Source organism: Miniopterus schreibersii (assembly GCF_964146895.1).
Source record: "Miniopterus schreibersii genome assembly, chromosome: 14".
In the NCBI taxonomy this organism is placed as follows: domain Eukaryota; kingdom Metazoa; phylum Chordata; class Mammalia; order Chiroptera; family Miniopteridae; genus Miniopterus; species Miniopterus schreibersii.
In genome coordinates, this window is record NC_138114.1 from 3891005 (window position 1) to 3912803 (window position 21799).

At 38.9% G+C, this 21799-nt stretch overlaps 1 protein-coding gene across 1 annotated transcript in view; it reads left to right on the forward strand.

Moving 5' to 3' along the window:
• Nucleotides 1–21799, forward strand: part of BMPR1A (bone morphogenetic protein receptor type 1A) — a 133252-nt gene that overhangs the window by 90879 nt on the left and 20574 nt on the right. Inside the window, exons 3-7 of the mRNA XM_081158507.1 lie at nt 2960–3177; nt 12617–12779; nt 14741–14843; nt 19243–19339; nt 19496–19595. Of these exons, the coding sequence (XP_081014633.1) occupies nt 3111–3177; nt 12617–12779; nt 14741–14843; nt 19243–19339; nt 19496–19595 (530 nt within the window). The 5' untranslated portion in view covers nt 2960–3110. The remainder of the gene's footprint in view (nt 1–2959; nt 3178–12616; nt 12780–14740; nt 14844–19242; nt 19340–19495; nt 19596–21799) is intronic.

Consider the following 21799-nt stretch of genomic DNA (forward strand, 5'->3'; position numbering starts at 1 on the left):
TAGCAGTTGTCCCAGGCGCTGATGCGTAGCGAGCTTGTCATCGCAATTTTCTTTTAATGATTAGGGGTTTCCATTATTAGATTACAAATGAGTTATTTGAAGCCAGTTTACCTTTAGCCTTTCCTTGGCTGATAGCTGTCCTCCATGTAAGTTATTACAGGGTTTTTGTCTATAAAAATTTCTTGCAGGCGGGATTGTCATGGACAACACCTGTTAGTTACTTCCTGTGCCCATTGGCAAGTGTGTTATAAACATGTATGTGAGGAGGAAACTTATATTGAACACCTACTCTGTACCACCCTCCAAAACACTGTAATTTACATTACATTGTGTACATAAACTCTCCAGCAGGGAGTCGTATAAGGTAGCAGTTAACACCTGTACTCTGGAATCAGATCTTCTTGATTAGAATTACAATCCTGCCACTTACCAGCTGTGTGATCTTTGATAAATTTCTTATACTTTACTTGCCTTGATTTCTTCATATGTAATGTTACCTGTCTTATAAGGTAGTTGGGACGAATTGATAAATTAATGTTAATGTATTCAAAGCATATATAATGGTGCTGGTGCATAGTTAGCGGTGACTATGTGTTAGCTATTATCTCATTTAATTCTCAAAATAATTGCTAGTTAATAATATAATTCCAGTTCCACAGATGAGGAAACTGAGCAGAGAGATTAGGTTACTTCTTCAGGGCAGGTCTTCAAGGCAAGTAGTCACAGGTGTTTATGTGGGAGGAGCCACACATAATCCTGTTGCTCTGAGAGGGACTGTGAGGTTGGCAGGTGCTCAGTCTCATCTAAGATGACTTGGTTGTACCTCTGATGAGACAAGACCACATACTTGGTTTTAATAAATTGATGAAGAAACTGACACTGAAAGATGGAATCAATCATAGCAGTCAGCTCCCTCCCCAAGACTGAGCTTCTTGAAGCAGAAACTGTCCTGCTCAAATTTGTTTTCCTAGCACCTTACACTTAACACATAATATGTACTCAAAAAATGCTGTTGGTAAGTGAGTGAATGAATAAGGAAAAGTGCTCTACCTGTTTAGCTCAGTGGTTAGAGCATTGGCTCTCAGACTGAAGGGTTGTGGGTTCGATTCCGGTCAAGGGCACATACCTCAGTTGCAGGCTTAATCTCTGGCACCAGTCTGGGGGCATATGGGAGGCAACCAATTGATGTGTTTCACGTTGATGTTTCTATCTCTCCCCCTTCCCTTCCACTCTCTCATAAAAAGCAATGGAAAAATATCCTGTGAGGATTAACAAAAATAAATAAGTAAATAAATAATAAGGAAAAGTGTTGTGAGGGGGTGAGAGCTAGAGCAGGAGAGGGAAGCAAAAATGATGCCAGAGGTTTTGGTGCAGGTGGCTGGGCAGAGAGCTCCACCCGTCACTGTGATAGCCAGTGGAGGAAGAGGAGGCAGGTTTAGAGGAGTGAGAAGGAAAGTTAATGAGTTTGATTTAGACAGGTGGAGTGTAATCCTAATGGAGGTATTTAATAGGCAAATAGAAATAGACAACAGGGTTGGTAATACACTGGAAACTTCTTTTGAATTTGGAACCTGGAACAAGTCTCTCTAGAATCATAATTTGTAATGTCAAATTTTCCTGAGAAATGCTGTTGTCACATTGCAGGTGTTACTCCGTTATTTTCTCAGACTTTGCATCTTACTCAGCACTGTGTAGATGGGAAGCAAATTAATTTCACAGTAGAGAAGTGAGAAATTGCAGGGGTTTTAGAACTAAGCCAAATACAAAATGTGCAATATGAATGACATCTCACTGTAACCCTTATTTCTTCAATACTGTGAATGCCTTTGGAGAGCCAGTAAAAGGAAAAATTTCTTAGGTGGGTAAAATAGGAAGCTCAGGTTATTTATAGTAGAAATTATACCAGGGTTAATTGTGTCATAAATAAATAACGTCTTTTTCATTCAGTAATTCAGGCTGAAGTCAATAAAATCAAGTTGCCTGAACCAATAGGATGGAGCAAAACAGAATTAGGTTTACATTTATACAAACCTTTTTTTCCTAACTATTTTATAATTGCTGAGCCATCATTGGAAAGGTTATGTTTCACATCATCTGTATTAAAAGCTCAAATTTATTTTAATAAAGTCAGATTTGCAGTATTTTAGGAAAATAATTTTATTTAAGGTCCATTTCTACTGGTTGTGCTTTTGTGGTAAAGTACATGGCACATTTAAATGTGTGATTTTCTAGGTAGGCTTTCCCTCCTGTGTATAGAACACATTGTTTATTAGAAAGGTTCAAGGCATTTTCATTACATCTACTAGGTTTTGAAAGATTATTAATGAATAGTGTATTTTAAATTCAACTTTTCCTGTTTATTCTTAATATATTTAGAAATTTTCTTGGTAGTAACAAAACAACTTAATTACTTTAGAGCATCCAGAAAAGACTACTGGGATTATTTAGTGTGTTTATCTGTTTTACATATGGTGATCGAAGGTCGGAGTGGCGATTATCCATTACTAAATTACCTAGGCCTTTGCATGGTGGTGTCTTTTTTAAAAAACGAAGATAGCTTCAGTCTTTAAAAATATATTTCATTGTGCCCTAGTCTGTTTGGCTCAGTTGTTAGAGCGTTGGCCCATGGACTGCAGAGTTCCGGGTTCAATTTCGGCCAAGGGGCATGCACCTCGGTTGCGGGCTTGATCCCTGGCCCCAGTCGGGGTATATGCGGGAGGAAACCAATCAATGTGTCTCTCTCACATTGATGTCTCTCCCTTCCACTTTCTCTGAAAAGCAATGGAAAAAATATTTTTGGGTGAGGATTAAAAAAATTTTTTTAGTTTATATATGTATGTATGTATATATATTTAATTGTTTAAAGTTACATTTGGGCATTTGTTTTACTTTCTTTGTTTTTGAAAACCTTTCAGAATTCAGTCATATTCATTACCTTTTCCATATTTTTATCTTCCAGGAGTCAGGAGAAAGCAGTGGGAATTGGAGTCATTGTAAAGTCATTGAGACCTTATACAAGAAAATCTCATTGGATAAAAGTCACTAAACTAGTGACCTAACAAGACCAGTTATTAAAAGTGACAGTGTACAGGAAACATTGAAATTGAACAATGACTCAGCTGTACATTTATATCACATTATTGGGAGCCTATCTATTCATCATTTCTCATGTTCAAGGTAAACCATTGTTCACTTAAGCAACCTTATCATCTTTTTAGATAATTTATTTCTGTATATATAAAAAAAATTTATTCCTGCAACTGCTGTTTCAACTCATGTCCCTTTTTGAACAGTTTGGCCCACTATGGCAGCATAAATTTTAAGGAAAGAGGCAAAGAACACATTTCCCAAATAATTTTCTAACTTGACTGTAATAGAAACATTTTCAGTATGTGTAAAATCTGAGCCTCTCTGAACCTATTCTCTTATTTATAATGTAGGCATTGTGATATGTAGCATCAGGTCTTGTGAGGATTAAACGAGGTAGAGTGTAAAATAAAGTACCTGACCTAGTAGCTGAGGTACAGGGTAATAGGTAATTAAGACTTAGTTTAAAATTTGTGTCTCGTTTAAAATTTCTGTCTCCTTTAAAATACAATAAGGAATAAATGTAAATAATTTTTTAAATTACTGTTGTTAAAAGACTTCAGAAATATAAATGACACTTATGTATGTGTGCTGAATACTAAAATTTCTTCATAAAGTACTCAGCTTTATTTATGACCAGTATTACTCTGGTATATTCATAGTTTAGAAAGTTCAAACAGGAAGTCACTGTGATAACTCATAGGACCAGATGGACTGTTTGCATGTGAGCTTCTTCCTGTAAAGTTTAATTAGAACAATATTTTAAACTGAAAAGAAAGTACTATTTTGCAAAAGGATTTTAGATAGAACTTATTGGACATCTTTATTGTCTTAAATTTGTGACTTTACAGATTCTCTTTCATTTTTTGTTCACAGTGATATGGATTAATATCTACTAACAAGAAAAAAATGTAATTAACAGCATAAATCTTTTGACATTTTCACTTTAAAGGGTAAACATAATAATGAATTCTGTAGCTTCTTTGTATTTTGTCTTAGGTATAATGTCCTTATTATTACCATGCTTAGAATATAGAGCCCTCTCACAAAAAGCCACTTTTTAAATGAAATACCACATTATTTAATAAAACACCTTTATTTTAGTATTTGTTGTTATATGCCTTGTTGATCAGCATCAACCAGAGCCGTCATAGTTTTAAAGATGAATTGAATTAATATTTATATTTGCTACCTTGCTTCCAGGTACTCTCATTTGTTATTTACGAAGTGCTTAATCTATAGATCACAGAGAGGCAATGTGTACAAGATTCTCGTTCCCCACCTGACTCAGGTTGTTCTATAATAAACTTATTTAGATGAAGTAAATTAGTAATTAGTTGTCAGGCATAAGTGAAAAATCTTAGTAAGAATTATATTTCTCTGATAAAGAGCAAAATTTGTTAAATTTCCTTTAAAAAAATATATTAGTTTGTAGTTGCTTTATTTTTATTTTTTAATTTTTTATTGTTGACAGTATTACAGATGTCCCCCATTTCTCCCTTTTGCCCTCAGTTTGTAGTTGCTTTAAATGGTAAGAACAATATTTACTCCTAAAGAAAAGAAAGAACTAAAACTAGTATAGGGGGAAAAAACCTAGTGTAGGAAAAATGTTATTTTTTAGATATTACTAAGAAGGATTGCAGAGTGGTGTTAATGGAAATGATTTTGACTTCAGCCTCATCTTTATCTTGAATGTGTCTTGGGAAAGTGAATTTCCCTGTACCTTGGTTTCCTTGTTAGAAAATAGAAATGGTAACACTTATCCTAGGTATAAACAGGAATATTTTGAGCATCAAATGTTATGATATAGATTACAGTGCTTTTACAGCAAGATAGTTACTCAAGTTAGAACAGAAGAATGAGTCATCTGATTTTAACCCTGATAGTCCTGGTTTTGACTTGGTCCTATTTTAGTTATGAGTTAAGATTACCCAACAAACATGAACTTAAACAGAGACTTGTTTTTTAAGGAGATGGTAGATGTTTTCTGGTGTTCTTTCAATAGCGAGTGGTGTCAAGGTTGGCATCTCTGTGATTCTAGTGGCTTTTTCCTCGGGGTTATCTGCATTGAAGAAGAAAAAGTGGGGAAAGGGTCAGTCCTGGCGTCAGCTGGACTTTATATCAAGAAAGCAAAAGTGTCCCCAGAAATGAACCCCCTGCCAGCTGACTTTATCTTGTTTTATTGGCTAAACTGAGACTGTTGCTAGGGCTACTGGAAAACGGAAACAGGATTGTCACAATCACCTTAGGTGAATAGCTAAATCCATTGCGTAGAGTTTGGCAGCACTCCCCGGCCCCTTGACAGAATCGGAGTCTGTTAACTAAGAAGACAGGGAAGGGTGGGGGAATAGACAACCACTGGGCAACTAAAAGGGCCTGAAGCAGATTTTGTCTTTTTTATCAATTAAGATGTTTTCAGTTATAAGTAACAAACACTCAAAGTAAATGAAATAGCTTAAACAATAAGGAAAGTGTAGTTTCACATGTTAAAAAGTCTGGACGTAGGGGTAATCTAGTTAGTTCCTCAGCTCATCAAATTCTTTCTCTGTTTAAACTGTGCTATTCTGCACATAGCAATTCAGCCATACGTTAAACTCACTCCATGCCCACAGTGGCTGCCGAGGGGCCAGACATCATATGCAGATATAGAAACTGAGTTGACAACATTCAGTAGAAGTAGTGTTGCATGTCTCCTTCTACTTGGTTAAAGAAATCTTTCCCCGGGCACCTCCTTCACCCTCCACCCAACAAACTCCCTTCTAATTTTATTAAGCAGAATTTATTATATGTTCTTGTATGAGCAATAGAAAGGGGAATGGAACTAAAATTGTTAGATGAACAATTATCTCTACTGAGAGTAGGGCTATGCTTCCCTGAGCCACATGAAGGAAGGGCAAACACATAAAACACAAAAGGAGCAGCAGGTGGTGGTGGAGGCATGGTATGTGCACGTGCATTGTCAGCAAGGTAAAGGGGAGTAGAACAGTGTATAGTATCTGTTGTAGGGCACTGTGTTTGTCTACCTAACATCATACATACCCTTTCTCACGTGCATATACTAAAGGTGCTCATGCTGATATGAAATATTCGAATCCTGAGAGACAAGACAAAAAGATGGTGGCATAGGTAACTGGTACCTGCCGCCTCCCACAACCACATCAAAATTACAACTAAAATACAGAACCACCATCACTCAGAACCTCCTGAAATCTAGCTGAACAGAAGTCCTACAACCAGGGAACTGAAGAAGCATTGAGATTGGTAGGAGGGGCAGAAACATGGGCTGATCTGGGCTGAATTGCTGAGACGAGGCCACGGTCCTGCACCCCTTGCCTTAAAACCAGGAGTGATATCTCGGTGGTGGAGTTTTCCCGGAGGAGCAAGGGGTCCCAGCCCCACAACAGGACTCCCAGCCCAGGGTTCCAGGGCGAGGAAGAGAAGTCCCTACACTTCAGGCTGTAAAAACCAGCGAGGACTGTCTCTGAGTAACACAGAGGCTGCGGGAGTCCCAGGCTTTCCTCTTAAAGGGCCGGCGCACAGGCTCACTCATACGTGCTCCCTCTGAGCCCCAGCTCTGGGCAGCAGCTAGAAACGAACCTGGGACGTTCAGGGAGGAACTAACTTGCCTAAAATCAGGGTGAGAGCTGGAGGGGCAGCTTTCTCCCAGACAGAAGACCTAGCAGAGGCCATTGCTCCTTTAGTGAGCCCTTCTCCCACAGAACCAGCAGGCAGGCACTATATTTGAATCTCCAGCAATGTGACTCACACCTTTGGCCCCAACCTGGTGATTCCCAGAGACCCCACCCCTCCCTACTTGCAAGCTCATCAAAGCCATTCCCAGTGGCTTTTCTATGCAAGTAACCTCTCTAGCCTCATGCTTTGGACTCCTAAAACTCTCTCAAACAAGCAGTAGTTGGCCTCAGTGTGCTCCTAACCTCTTGATAAATGGCCCCAGGCCTGGTACTAGTGGCAGCCTGCATTGGTTCATAGCTTGGCCTCTCCTGGACACCTCCAAGCCCAGCACAAGTAGCAGCCAACCACTGTTTGCTATGTAGCTCATGCTGGGTGGCCCTGGGCAAAGCACAGACAGGCTGACTTTGCGTCTCCCAGGAGGCCCCAAAGACAGTGTACCTGGTGGTCAGACTTGACCACGCTGGATTACAACCCTACCACATCCACAAGTTACACACTCAAGGGGCACATTCACTGAACACCAAAGCTCCACTGAAGTAAATCCTGCTCCACAGGGGTGTCTCCAGCACAGCAGCTCTTTGGCTGTAGCTGCAGCTGGTCCTCACAGCCTATTGGCCTGGGGGTCGGTTCCTCCCAGTGATGCTAACAGCAACCAAGACTCAACTACAACAGGATAGTGCACACAGCCCACACAGGGGAGCATCCACAAGGTCCAGCTTAGGTAACTGGGGAGGCTGAGCCACTGGACCCCACAGGACATCTACTATGTAAAGACACGCTACCAATTTCAGGAGACATAGCAGCTCTACCTAATACATAGAAACAAGCACCTGGAAGCAGCCAAAATGTGGAGGCAAAGAAACATGTCACAAAGGAAAGAACAGAAGAAATCTCCAGAAAAGGAACTAAATGAAATAGAGCCAAGCAAGCTACTAGATACAGAGTTCAGAATAATGGTTATAAGGATGCTCAAGGATCTTAGTAAGACTATTAAGGAAACTAGTGAGATCATCAATGACATACTAACGTACCATTCAGAAATGAAGGCTACACGAACTGAAATGAAGAATAATTTATAGGGAATCAACAGTAGAGTAGAGGACGCTGAGAATCAAATCAGAAATTTGGAATATGAGGAAGCAAAAAACACCCAATCAGATGAGCAAAAGGAAAGAAGAATCCAGAAATATGAATATAGTGTAAGGAGTCTCTGGGACAACTTCAAGAGGCCCAACATTCGTATTATCGGGGAACTAGAAGGAGAAGAAAGAGAGCAAGAAATTAAAAACCTATTCGAAAAAATAATTACAGAAAACTCCCCTACCTGGTGAAAGAAACAGATTTACAAGTTCAGGAAGCACAGAGAGTACCAAACAAGAGGAACCCAAAGAGACCTACACCAAGACACATCATAATTAAAATGCCAAAGTTTAAAGACAGAGAGAGAATCTTAAAAGCGGCAAGAGAAAAGCAGTTAGTTACCTATAAAGGAGCTCCTATAAGACTGTCAGCTGATTTCTCAACAGGAACTTTGCAGGCCAGAAGGGAGTGGCAAGAAATACTCCAAGTGATGAAAAGCAAGAACCTACAACCAAGATTACTGTACCCAGCAAAGCTATCATTTAGAACTGAAGGTCAGATAAAGAGCTTCCCAGACAAGAAAAAGCTAAAGAAGTTCATCACCACCAAACCAGTATTACAGGAAATGTTGAAGAGTCTTCTTTAAGAAGAAGCTAATGAACAAAAGAATCTGACAAACAAAACAGACCCAGAGACATTGAAGCATGCAACAGATGGTTATATCTCAGAGGGAAGAGGGAAGGTATGTGGGAAGAGATTAACCAAAGAAGTTACAGTATATGCATATGTGCATAACCCATGGACATAGACAATAATGGAGTGAAGGCCTGAGGGGGTGGGTGGAAGGTGGAGGGGAAAAATGGGGGGTGAAATGGGATACCTGTAATACTTTCAACAATAAAGATAAATAAATAAAAAAGAGAAATATTCATATCTTCCTCAAAGGGATTTATAACCCAGAGTTTTGTCCACTTAGTGTGCTCAGCTACTAACCCAAGACTTCTGGGTTGTATGTAGCCTTCTCTATCAGGTCCAGGTGTGACTATGTTCCAGCAATGTGTGGCTAAAAGAGAAATTATTGATGCCCAGTATTCAGTGATGAAGAAGAAATAGGGTAAGTACTATGTAAGCTTCCACTCAAAGGAAGGAAGACTTGGAAAAAACCTTCAGTAGTCACTGCTCCATAGCACATAGGTTTTAGAGAACTGTTCTTGACTACTTCCATCATGCAATGCACTGACACCCCATTGGTCTCTGCAGCTCTCCTGTCTTGCTTTCTGATTCCTGTTGTAGATGTTTTATCTTAATGATAGGGGAGAAGGGGTTCCTCTTTATACAAAAGACTCCAATAGATTGCTGGGAAGGTAGGAAAATATATTTAGCTAGGAATGAAAATCTAGTAAAATGCTAAAAGTTTCTATTGAGGACAAAGGAGCATAGTACAAATGTGCCTGTATATGTATAGTCACTTGTAATTTTCAGGTATTTGTCTCTATTTATATATGTGCGTGTGTCTTTAAGCATATAAGCTATTAGATATTTTTTGCATGTGTTTGTTTTAAAATATAACCTATAACCCCAGCCCACCACAGGCCTCTTAATTTTATACTTTGTAAACAGAGGACTTGTTGGTACACAGTGACAGAAGGCCAGTGTGCCTGAGCATGGTGGAGGGGAGTGTACAGGGTCCAAAGTAGGGTAGGCTTTATCTTGAGTGCACGTGAAGCCATTAATTGGTTTTAAGCAGGCAAATTACAGGATCAGATTTTTGTTTATAAGGATTGGCTGCTCTGTGGGAAATGGATTGGGATTGGAGGGGCCGAGAACAGAAGTATCAGAGGTCAGTGTGGAGATTTTTATCTTGGGAGTGGCAGGATATAATGGGCCCAGTTAACAGCAGTGAAGTTGGAGAAGAAAATGAGATATTTTGGAGGTTGATCAGAAAGACTTGGGGAGGACCAGGTTAGAGGAGAGAAGACAGAATTCCATTTTGGAGAAGTTAATTTTAAGATACTTAAGCAAGTCAAGGCTAGAGGGATAAATCAAGGAACCATCAACAAAAAGATTTTTTTAAACTATAGAAATGGGTGCTGTTAACCTACGGAAACAAAAGAGAGGCTGTTGCAAGGTATTTTTCTTTGTATCCATGCCTCTACTTAGTGAAATCTTACAACTTCAAGATATGGCTCAAATTTCATTGCTTTTGACACCCTAGGATAAGTTCGTGTTGTTAGCTCCCACCTTTGTTTATATAATGCGTTTGTGTTCTATCACTTTTGGTATTGTTTGTTTATGTGCCTGTCACCCCTCCCCTCTTTGTCTCCTTCCAAGGACCAGATCCGTTTTCAGAATTCAGTACCTTGCCTGAACCTGAACATCGTAGGCCTCTAATTAGTGCTTTGTTAAATAAATATTTGAGATGATACAAATCCCAAATGCAAACTATTGTAACAGGTATTTATCTCTTAAAATCAGATAGTTTTCTAGGAAGTTATGTGCTAATGATCATGTAACTGAAATTTTCAGGTATCAGTGATCTTTTAGTATAATCTTTGTTATTAGTAATATTTTCATTTGCGTACTATTTTATATTTAATTATTTTATAATATACTTACTTGATCTGTATATAACCTGATTTGAATGGGGCAAGTATTGTTACCTTTTTTTATATATAAAGAACTGAAGGCCTGGCTGGGCGTGGCTCAGCGGTTGAGCGTCGACCCAGGATCCAGGCGATTGGGGTTCGATTCCTGGTCAGGGCACATGCCTGGGTTGCGGGCTCGATCCCCAGTCAGGGGCATGCAGGAGGCAGCCGATCAATGACTCTCTCATCATTGATGTTTCTATTTCTCTCTCTCTCTCTCCCTCCCTCCCAAGAGGCCCCAAAGACAGTGTACCCGGTGGTCAGACTTGACCACACTGGATTACAACCCTACCACATCCACAAGTTACACACTCAAGGGGTGCAATGAAATCAATAAAGATATATATTTTTAAAAAACACAAAAACACTGAGGTTCAGAGAATAACTTATCTGTGGACATAATTGGGACTTGAACCTTTGACTTTTTACTATTTCAGCGTTGTTTATACCACACTATTCTACTTTTTCTATGTCATTGGGTTTTTGGAAAATTAATAGCATTCGATATATTATTTGCCGTTTGTTCTCCGTAGTTAAATTGGTGCTTCCTTCTGTTACTGTAATAGGATTTTAAAGCTAGTTAAGAGGCCTCTGGTCCCCTCTAGTCCTATGGTCTTATTGAGTAACCGAGGCCCAGAGAAGTGATGTGGCCTATCCACAATCACCCAGCCGACTAAATTGTGGTAGAACCATAATAGACCAGAATCCAGGACTCCTTATTTCCAGCTCCGTGAATTTCTTCCCTTCCTGCTCCTTTTGCTTCTGGCTTAATTTTATAGTTGATGTTCTTAACGCAAATGAAGTCTTTAAGTTTTGTAGTAATTTAGAGGATTAAGTGAAGATTATTAAAATTCAAGGTATGGAATCACTAAAACGTACTTAGCACATTCTTTTTCTGTCATCAGTGTGAATGAATATATGTGCTATTTTCTTCTTTTCAATAGCTCATCTTGCCCTGGCCGGTTTGGCCCAGTGGTTAGTGTCAGCCCTGAGACTGAAGGGTCCTGGGTTCAATTTCAGCGAAGGGCACATACCTCCATTGCAGGCTCAATTCCTGGGCCTGGTCAGGGTGTGTGCGGGAGACCACCAGTCATGTGTCTCTCTCACATCGCTGTTTCTCCCTCCCCCTCTCCCTCCCCCTCCCTCTCTCCCTCCCTCCCACGGCCCCCCTTCCACTGTCTCTTAAAAAAAAGCAATGGAGAAAATATCCTCGGTGAGGGAAATAAATAAATAATAAATAGTTAATCTCACTAGTATGGCTAAATTTAAAGTAAGGTCTAAGTTACTAAGCCTTGAACCACTTGTTTAACATTTATAATTAAATGCATATCCAAGTCTTATAATATTTCATACCTGTTTGGCTCTACATTTTATTCCCTTGAGATCAACCCTAGTGGATTTCAGGTGATTCATAGGGAAGAGAGAAATACTAAAACATTGCTTTAGTTCTGCCCTGCTTTCAGCCTGAAAGATTCAGTACCAAAAATGACAGTATCTGTCATTTGAAGCTACTAGACTCTAATGTGAGAGGAACCTTCCGTTTCTGGCAGCAGAGTCTGGATTTGAACCAATGACCTTGAGATAAAGGGCACCAGATAATATGATTAGTCCCTGTGTTCTCACAATTCCCTTACTTAAGCAATTCAGTTCCAAAGCAAGATGCTTAATAACTCCACTTCCACGTAAAGTCACAAATAAAGGACTTAGTTTTTGAGCTAGTCACAGGTTTTGAACCAAAGAGTCTAAAAAAAGAAACAATTTGTTTTTTAAGGATTGGAAGCAATCTCAGCCTTCCCTAAAATTGCTTCCATGTACCTTTCTTAAACTTATGACCATATTCTACCTTGTGCTACTCTGGTTTGTCTTTCGCTAGTGCAAAAAGTGTGCTGTAGTTATCTCCATATATCCTACAATGCCTGAAACAGTAATTCTATGTATAGTAAGTAGGTTATTAATGTCTGTTACTTGTGTGTATGAAATTTATTTTTAATTAAAGACACACGGTACCTACAATTACTATGATAAAAAAGCTTAGAAATTTTTCCTCATTGAAAACTAAAATCGGGGAATTAGCTTTTCAGAAATGGCTTAAATTTCCTATATAATTACAGGACAGAATCTAGACAGTATGCTCCACGGCACTGGGATGAAATCAGACTCCGACCAGAAAAAGTCAGAAAGTGGAGTAACCCTAGCACCGGAAGATACCTTGCCCTTTTTAAAGTGCTATTGCTCAGGACACTGCCCCGACGACGCCATTAACAACACGTGCATGTGAGTATTTTATGCAGCCTTTCTTACAGTTAGGAGAATAGGGTGACATTTAATGCTATTTTAAGAATTGCTTACATTGTCTAAGGTTTTTTTCCTTTTACTTTATATCTTGTCTTCCAAAGAGCCAAAAGCTTTTTGTTCTGTATATAGGAACATTTATTACTATTGATTGATGGTTACTTTCTCAGAGTAATATTGTAATACAGCTTTTTAAAAGAGATAAGAAGAATGTGACATTGGTCTAACATTTTTAGTTTATTTAATGATCTTTTTATCATAGAGTTATTGATACTCATAGAAAACTTTGAGATTACCAAAAAGAAAACATGAAAATTCCACCAAAACCATGTAATTTTAAATTGGCTGAAATATTTTACAGATATGTAAGAATGATACTGTGATATTTAATTTTTGTGGTATCTTCTTACAAGCAGACTCCCGAATCCAAATCTGATTTATATAACCATTTTAGTTTCCCACTTAATTTTATGTTAGCTATTCAACACATTATATATGACCATTAATTCTATTCCATATTTTAAAAATTGGTTTACTAGCCAAAAAAGAATTCCCTGAACAGCTCAGTCTCGTCAGTCAGTTAATTGTCTCCCTTTTATTTTGCACTTTATCTGGTAATTGTCTGCTTTTTTAAATGTGACCAGATATAAAGCATGTTTACATGTAAAATCTTGAAATTCTGTGATGGTTCCTCACATCTTAAACTTGTGTCCTCTGGTGGTGGTTGACGTTGTGACAGACTCAGTGATCTGTGTCACAGGGGACTGCTCCCCACTGTCACCAGGTGGCTTCTTGCCAAACTTCTTGTCCGTAGTCCCTGCCTGATGTGTGAGGGGTATTTGTTAGTGGCTCAGTAACCCAGAGTAAAACCGAATCATCGATTTGATCAGAATTTCACCCCATGTTTAACATTTTCTCCTTATAGAAAATGAAAATTCTGCAAGATTCTTTTATGTAGAAGCAGTACACTTCCTGACAGGAACAAGGAGTAGGAGCACATAAAAAGCTGTTCGTTTTTTCTACTCATTAAAGTCTAAATGAATATATTAGGGGAAAACTCCAGCATACTAATATTAAAATGATACATTTTCATTACAGATAAATACATTTATGTAAATTTCTTGAAAATCCAGCTATTAAAAATTTCTCCCTTTTTTTATGTTCAGTAAAAAGTGACTCTCAGGCCCGGCCGGGCGTGGCTCACTGGTTGAGCATCGGCCCAGGATCCAGGAGATCCAGGTTTGATTCCCAGTCAGGGCACATGCCCGGGTTGCAGGCTCAATCCCCAGTCGGGGGTGTGCAGGAGGCAGCCAATCAGTGACTCTCATCATTGATGTTTCTCTCTCTCTTTCTGCCCCTTTCCCTTCCTCTCTGAAATCAATAAAGATTTTTCTATTTTTTTTTTTAAAAAAAGCACCTCTCAGATTCTCAGTCTATTCTCAAATATGCTTTGTTCTCATGTTCCCAGGAAAGTTTGTTTTTAGCTATTATTGTGTACAGTATGTGAACATTGAAAATTATATGGATAAAAAAAGACAAAGTTATTTTTAAGTATATTTTTAAAAATTAAGATGATTTACTTTTTAAAATTTTATAAATCAGCCCTTTGTACTCACATGACTGATTAGCAGAGAAGTTACCTAATGATTCATATTTGGAGGACTTGTTTAATAGGAATCCTTTCCACCTGACATAGGGCTCTTGTTGGACCATTAGGTTTTAGTTCAGATGTGACAACTTTCATTTGCCTTAAACCCACGTGGTTTGCCAATAAATCCCATGTGAGTGCAATTCTAACTTAAACAAGGCACTAAAGGCCATCAGTACCTGGTCACATTCAAACTCGTTTTAATTAATACTTGCTGATATTAAGTTAGGTTTTGTTTTTTGGGTGTTTTTGTTTTTTTAGTTTCTTAGAGGTTTTTTTGTCTTTTTTCATTTAGAACTAATGGGCACTGTTTTGCCATCATAGAAGAAGATGACCAGGGAGAAACCACATTAGCTTCAGGATGTATGAAATATGAAGGATCTGACTTTCAGTGCAAGGTAAGATCTAGTTTGGGGCCTATGAAATAAAGAAGGGAGGGGCCACATGAAAAGCATTGACTTCCCCAAGGAGAGGTGTGCCTGGTCTGTACATTGTTTTATGTTCTTTAAGCAAATATATTTGGTAAGCTTAGCTCTTCAAGTAATGTGGTTATGGTAACTGAAGTTCCAGATTACTTAAAAAAGTTTAAAGTCATCCTCTTTCTAAATTGCTATGGCTGCAAAAAATGATATTTTCACACTTATTTGTGGATTATAAAATTGAAAAGACTTTAAGGTGATGGGCACTGACCTTTGTGTCACTCTGAGGCAGCTTGGAAACTGCAAGTCCCTGTAAGGTGATCCCAGTGGAGTTATTTTAGCAGCAGCAGCAGAGGAGCCAGAGGGCTGGTGATAGCTGATGAACATCCTGGTGGTGCTCTGGGTCATAAACTTTGTCTCCTCAAAAGTCTGTATAGTGATTGTGCCCCAGAGGGTCCTCCCAGTGGTTTTGAAAAGCAGCTCTAGGTAGAACTGTTTATGCACAACTTTAAGCCTTGGTTCACTTAGAAAGTTACTCAAATTATTTAGAAATTCTCAGGATTGACAGAAACCTTGAAGGTTATATGTTTCAACCTCTCGTCTAACGTTTGGAATCCCCACCCCACCCCCAGCACACACACATTGCATCCCATCCATTTTCTATGTGCTACACCTCTAGTGACACAGGCTCATCACCATCCAAGACCACCTATTTCATCTGTAAGATGACAACCTGATCCTGAGAAAGCTCTTCCTCCCGGTGACTAGAAATCTGTCTTCCTTCCTGCCCCTTTGGACCATAGAAAATAAATCTAATCCCTCTTTAACAGGATAGGCTTTTATTATAGGAAGAAAGGTTTTTTTGGTCCTGCTTTCCTCCCAATACACTCTCATCTTTCCCCATGAAAATAATAATAGTTCACAGTGATTTCAGCTGTTCCTCATATGATCAGCTTTAGAGCTACTCACCCTCCAGTTTTTCAGTGTAATAGTCAGAATTGGTCTAACAGGAAAAGGAGCGGAGAACAAGTAACTCCTTTCCCTTTTTCTAATACAGCCCAATCTCATGTTAGCTGTGTGATTGTCACCCCATATTCTTGAAACACTGAGCTTTCTGTTCGCTGAAATGCCCACGTCTTTCACACATGCTACTGCTGAGCCATGTCTCTTTCATTCATTATTGGTGCTGTTGGTTTCCTGACACAAATAAGTAGATGGGAATGGAATGAGTTTTGTTATGCATTTGTGACATACTTCTCTATGTTAAACTTGATCTTATTAGAATTAGTCCTTTGTTGTAATTTGCCAAAATTTCGGGGCATGCTAACTTGTTTTTCCTTCCAGTCCATTTTTATGCCAATTGCATATTTATCAATCACACATACTATACATTTTTAATCACTTAAAAAGTATTGAAGAAAGCTATGGTTAGAGCACTGAGCTCAGCAGTAGCAACCAGTATGTCTGGCAGGCCCTCTGAACTAGGTGTGTCCCAAACTGAATTCACTAATGTAAGTTAGTTGTTAAGCTTGATAATCTGTTCAAATCCATATGCTGCCTCTTACTTGCTGTAAAACTTTGGGCAAGGAGTTTTATTCTTGTTTTCTCGTCCATAACAGAGCTTTTGTAAGGATCAGATGAGAGAGCATATATGTAGAGTTTAGCACAGTTGGCACATAGTTAAGAGCTTAATAAATGTTGCTTTTGCCATATTGATGATGTAACTGAGCAGTCATTAAATGGATTACACATATTCCTGAAGGCACACAGACAACATTACACAAGGATCACAGAGACACGTGGATACTTTTAAGGAAATCAGTTTACAGATCCTAAACTTCCATAGGTCCTGTGGCTTAACACTGCTCTGCCTCAGAACAGAGCCTCAAGCAGTTTCTCTTTTCCTTCCTCCCTTTCAGTCACCCTTCTCATAGCTCACAGATCATAGGCCTGGAATGTAAAACCTCAAGTTACCAAACAGGGTTGTAATTTGAAGTTTCAGTATCACTGGGGAATGTGGGAATATAAAATCTGCACGTCAGGTGGTTTTCAGTTTTTTGCTTTCAACCAAATGGCTTGATTATAAAAAATAATTTTTGGTAATAGGATCATTATGGGAGTTCAGCATATGACTAGAAGGTCTTTAAAGACCATCACATAGTGGTAGAACAGACTCCTCCATTATCATCTTCTTGTTTACGTGAACAGAGTATCTTAGTACTGACCCCCAAAAACGGAAAATAGAAAAACCAGGATAAAATTAATGCCAAACCCTCTCATTCTAGCAATAGGTAATATTTATCCATGAATTTAAGAACTAATTTCATCCATCACATATCTTTCCAATAATTTTTTCTTTTAATGGTAGTATTTTAATAAAGATTATAATCTATAGATATATTATTTTGAATCTATTATTGTGATGATAAATCAAACCAGGATAACTTTTTTAAGACTTAAAGACATGTCACAGGAAATAAAATCTATTAATCTGTATTTATATATATTTATTTTTGATACGGAGAATTATGTATCAAAAATATATTGCTAGGGCATAATTATTGTGGGAGACGTGTCAGCCTGAAACTATGTGAAGGAGGGATGCGCTCTTTTTCAGAACTCATTCAGGGGTCACACAGGCACGAAGTTTTCACGTCACTTACCTAACTCGTGTCCCACTAACTGTCCCTCTCTGTTTCCCTAGCACTTCCCTGGGGAGAATGGTTATTTTCATTTCACCTGAGCCTTTCTCCCAGTGCTTCCACACATACTGCCAGGTAGTTCCAGACAGCTTCCAGTGAGAGTCACCGTGCTTTGCCCAGACCTTGATTTTCCCTCCCACCCCCCAGTCTCTGTTGGTAAATCTTGTTTACTCTTCTTTTTCCTGTAGGATGAATTTTTTTCTCAGAAGCTGCTGTGCCATTCCTTATCATTTTGCTTCAGTTCCTTTTTTACACCCCAATCCCTACCCCCTCCCATCTAGGCTTCCTGGATCTCCTGTTTCATGAATGTCAGTGACTTTTTTCCACAGGATTTGTATTGCCCACATAAATCTGTAGATACAAATGGGCTTGGTTGGAAGAAGGGAGTGGGAAAGGTGGGAATGGGAAAGGTGGCCACCCAGCTGCATGCTGCAGACACGCCTGACTTCTGCCTGCCCAGGTAACTGGTGCAGGAAGGATGTGAGGTGGAGCAGATGCTCCTTGTTCCCAGTGAAACCACATTCGGTCTTCCAGCGGTTTACAGACTTTTTTGGCTTTTTCTAGACTCTTGACTGGGATCCATGCCAAGTTTACTAAGGGAAGAAGAATTAACGTTTTGAATATTTACTGTTTTTATTTAATGTGCTGGTGCCTGGTTTATGGTAACTCGTTTACCAGCTGCCCTTTCAGGGTTTTTTTACCCTCCATTTTACAGCAGAGGAAACCAAAGACCAGAGAGAAGGAAGTTTATTGCTTGTGGTCACAAAATTAATAAGTGGCCAGGCTTCTGTTCTTGCTACTTTTATAATGACAAACAATTCCTTTGTGTTAATATTTTGGTCCAGAATGGCAGTTCTCCCAGGTAGTACTGAAGTGTCAGCATTCAGGTGAAGGACTTGTCAGGTATACTGTTAGTCAGATAAAACTTCACACACAGTTGTTGATATCTGTTCCCATGACTACAGTCTTTTCTCTGTGCGTGTGTTCTGACCTATTAAGGATACACTCACACCTGGTTGGTGGTCCCTTGAACTCTCAGGAGTGTTGTTTTTCTATTTTGCCCTTTGCTTCACCACACGGGCTTCAGCATGCTTCCGTGTCAGCTCACAGGTTTCAGCGTAGTTGTTCTGTGCAGAAGCTGCAGTGTCTTCCACTTGCTGCCCCACCTTCCCTCACTGTGCTGTCTGTGGCCTGGGACACCCTCCACTGTAGTTTGATCTCATTGATCCATCGAAGTCTCAGCACCACTATGAGAGCATACTTACCCTTCTAATTTACTAGTTTATCATTGCAGTAAAATGTTTTACCCATGTTTTTTAGAAAAATATCTCACGACTTTCCTTTTTTTAACTAAAAACAAATAGTGATAAATTAAGAATACCAAAGTTTGGCGGAAAATACTTAAAACCTTTCGTTTGTCTATAGTTAAGTTATGGTCTAGTTCTAACATCCCATCCACATATATAGGTTCTCCTTAAGAAAAAACATTTTACAGTCTTCACAGCTATAAACTATGTAGCACAAATTCTAATTTTTATATCTTTTTTTACACATAAAATTTGCAGATACTTTCCATTCACTGAATTAGAAATTGTGTTTTTATGAATATTTAAAGTTTTTCATGATCAGTTTAGTCCGTCAGATCGCATCTAATTCGATCCTCGCTCTTCCTCTAGGATTCACCGAAAGCCCAGCTTCGCCGGACCATAGAATGTTGTCGGACCAATTTATGTAACCAGTATTTACAGCCTACACTGCCCCCTGTTGTTATAGGTAAGTTAGCAAAGGAAAGTGTGATGATTTACAGTAAAATATTTTCTCTCCTTTTAACAATAAGCGAATTCTCTAGAATTGAACACTACACTATTTTTTTCTTTTACTAAGATGTAGTAGAAAGACTGTTTACTTCATTTTTTGCTTCCTTGTCAGGTCCCTTTTTGGATGGCAGCATTCGATGGCTGGTTGTGCTCATCTCTATGGCTATCTGCATAATCGCCATGATCATCTTCTCCAGCTGCTTTTGTTACAAGTAAGAAGATAATTATTTTGATGAAAAGATTTTGTTGAATAGTATATATAACTAGTTCTTAAAACCAGTGGGCAGGAACCTTTGACTGCTAAATGAAATCCGGAAACCATTTCCTGATAAACCATTTCTCTGTTTATGTCTCTTAAACTATATTATAATTTTTTCTTAAGGGAAAAGAGGATCTTACTGCCAATGGTTTAATTAGACACAACTGTATACTTCAGTCATGTTCATGAGTACTTAAGATTTTCTTATTTATGGGCTATTCAACTTTCTTATATCTGAATATTTAAACCCTGTTCCAAGAAACCAATGATATTACCATTCTTTAGTTATTTGAGGCTTAAGAATTGTTTGTATTCAGTCATGATTTAAAAGAGAAGAGAGTAGCAAGAGGAAGGCATAAATTTCCAAAATAAAGCATTATCATACTGGCATATAAATGCAGAAAGGTTAGTGGAACAGGTTGTTAAACCCATAAATAGACACAAGTATATACAGGAATTTATTGTATTATAAAGGTAACATTTCAGGTCACTGAGGAAAAGATGGATTAATAAGTAGATTTTGTAGTAGGTAACTATATGGGGGGGGGAAATGAAGTTGAATGAAGTCCCCACACGGAAACAAATTTTAACCAGATTGGAGCTAGATATATACAAAATGAAATGATTCAAGTACTAGAACAAACCATGGAGGAATTTTTAAAAATAATCTCAGAGGGTGGAAGACTTTCATGAGTTTTACACAAAATGTAGAAACAAACAATAAAACCCTTAGGCCCTGGCCAGGGAGTTCAGTTGGTTAGAGTGTCGTCCAGATACACCAAGGTTGCGGGTGCAATCTCTGGTCAGGGCGCATGCAAGAATCAATCAATGAATGCATAAATGAGTGGAATGACAAATCGATGTTCTCTCTCTATCTCTTTCCCTCTCCCTTCCTCTCTCTGAAATTAAAAAGCAAAAAGACTAAAGAATGCTCATAATATGAAAAATGTAAATTAAAATTATACTGAGGTACTGTTTTTCACCTATTATTCTGGCAAAGATTCAAACGTTTGCGAAATAGGTCTTTGAGATAAAGAGGAGCTTGGGCATACTTTTTTACTTTTGCTCCCTCGACTCAAGCAGCAGTAGTTTTTAACTTCTTTGTCCAACTAGGACAAGGAACAGAGGAGGTAACAACAAAAATGTTGTGACCTATGAAATGTGGATTTATATTAAGTCACTACAGACCTAAAAAATCGGAATCCTAGGCTAGAAATTGATAGCCAAAAATTCCCGAGAAAGTCAGGAATTGGTAGTACCAGTTACTTTTGGAAGTGAAGCTGAGAGTGGCAGTAAAACCAAGAAGATTGCCTAAGAGTCTCCTTTCAGAAAGAGTCTGTGCTGGTTATCTAACGCTGCATTAAGAAATTGCTCCTAAATGTGGTGCTCAGGACAGCAGTTACTGCCCCTCGCTGTTCTGTGGTCAGGGTTCAGGAGTGACTTGACTGGTCAGCTCAGGATCACCTGAGGGCTTGATGAGCTGGTAGATCACCTTCCAGGGTAGCTCACCTCCAAGGCTTCTAAGTTGGCAGGTGACCTTAGTTTCTCTCCTGTGAGCCTCTCCCAGAACAGCTCATGTCCTCACAGCATGAAGCCTGGCTTCCCTCCAGAGTGAGAGATCTAAGAGGCTGAGGTGGACACTGTAGTGCTGTTCATGACATAGACCAGTGATTTTACCCGGCGCCACAAGAATGTTTAAAACCTGCCAGACCCGGCTATTTAGTCAGGGGACACTGACTTCTTCCCCTTAAGCTGTCAAATTAAAACGTGACAACAGCCAGCACAATAATAGCCATCTGGTGTGAATGAATCCGAATTATATCTAATTTTTTTCAGATCAGCAAAAAATGTAATATATTTTTTGGTGTGCCACATAATTTTAGTAATTAGTTTATGTGCCTTGATGAAAAGGCTGAAATCGCTGGTTTAGATTCAGAAGTCCCGTCCTCACTTCTCCCATGTTCTCTCATGGTCCCTCGGGCCAGCCCTGTGCACTATAGAAGGGAGGTAAGCAAGGACATGCACGCCAAGCCGTGAGGATCTTCACAGGCCATTTTGGATGCCAAACACCACAGACATTGAGATCCTCACTCCTGCTCTGAATAATCACGTGATGTCCCCACCATCCCTCTAACAAAAGGCTAGAAGTGCGTTCTC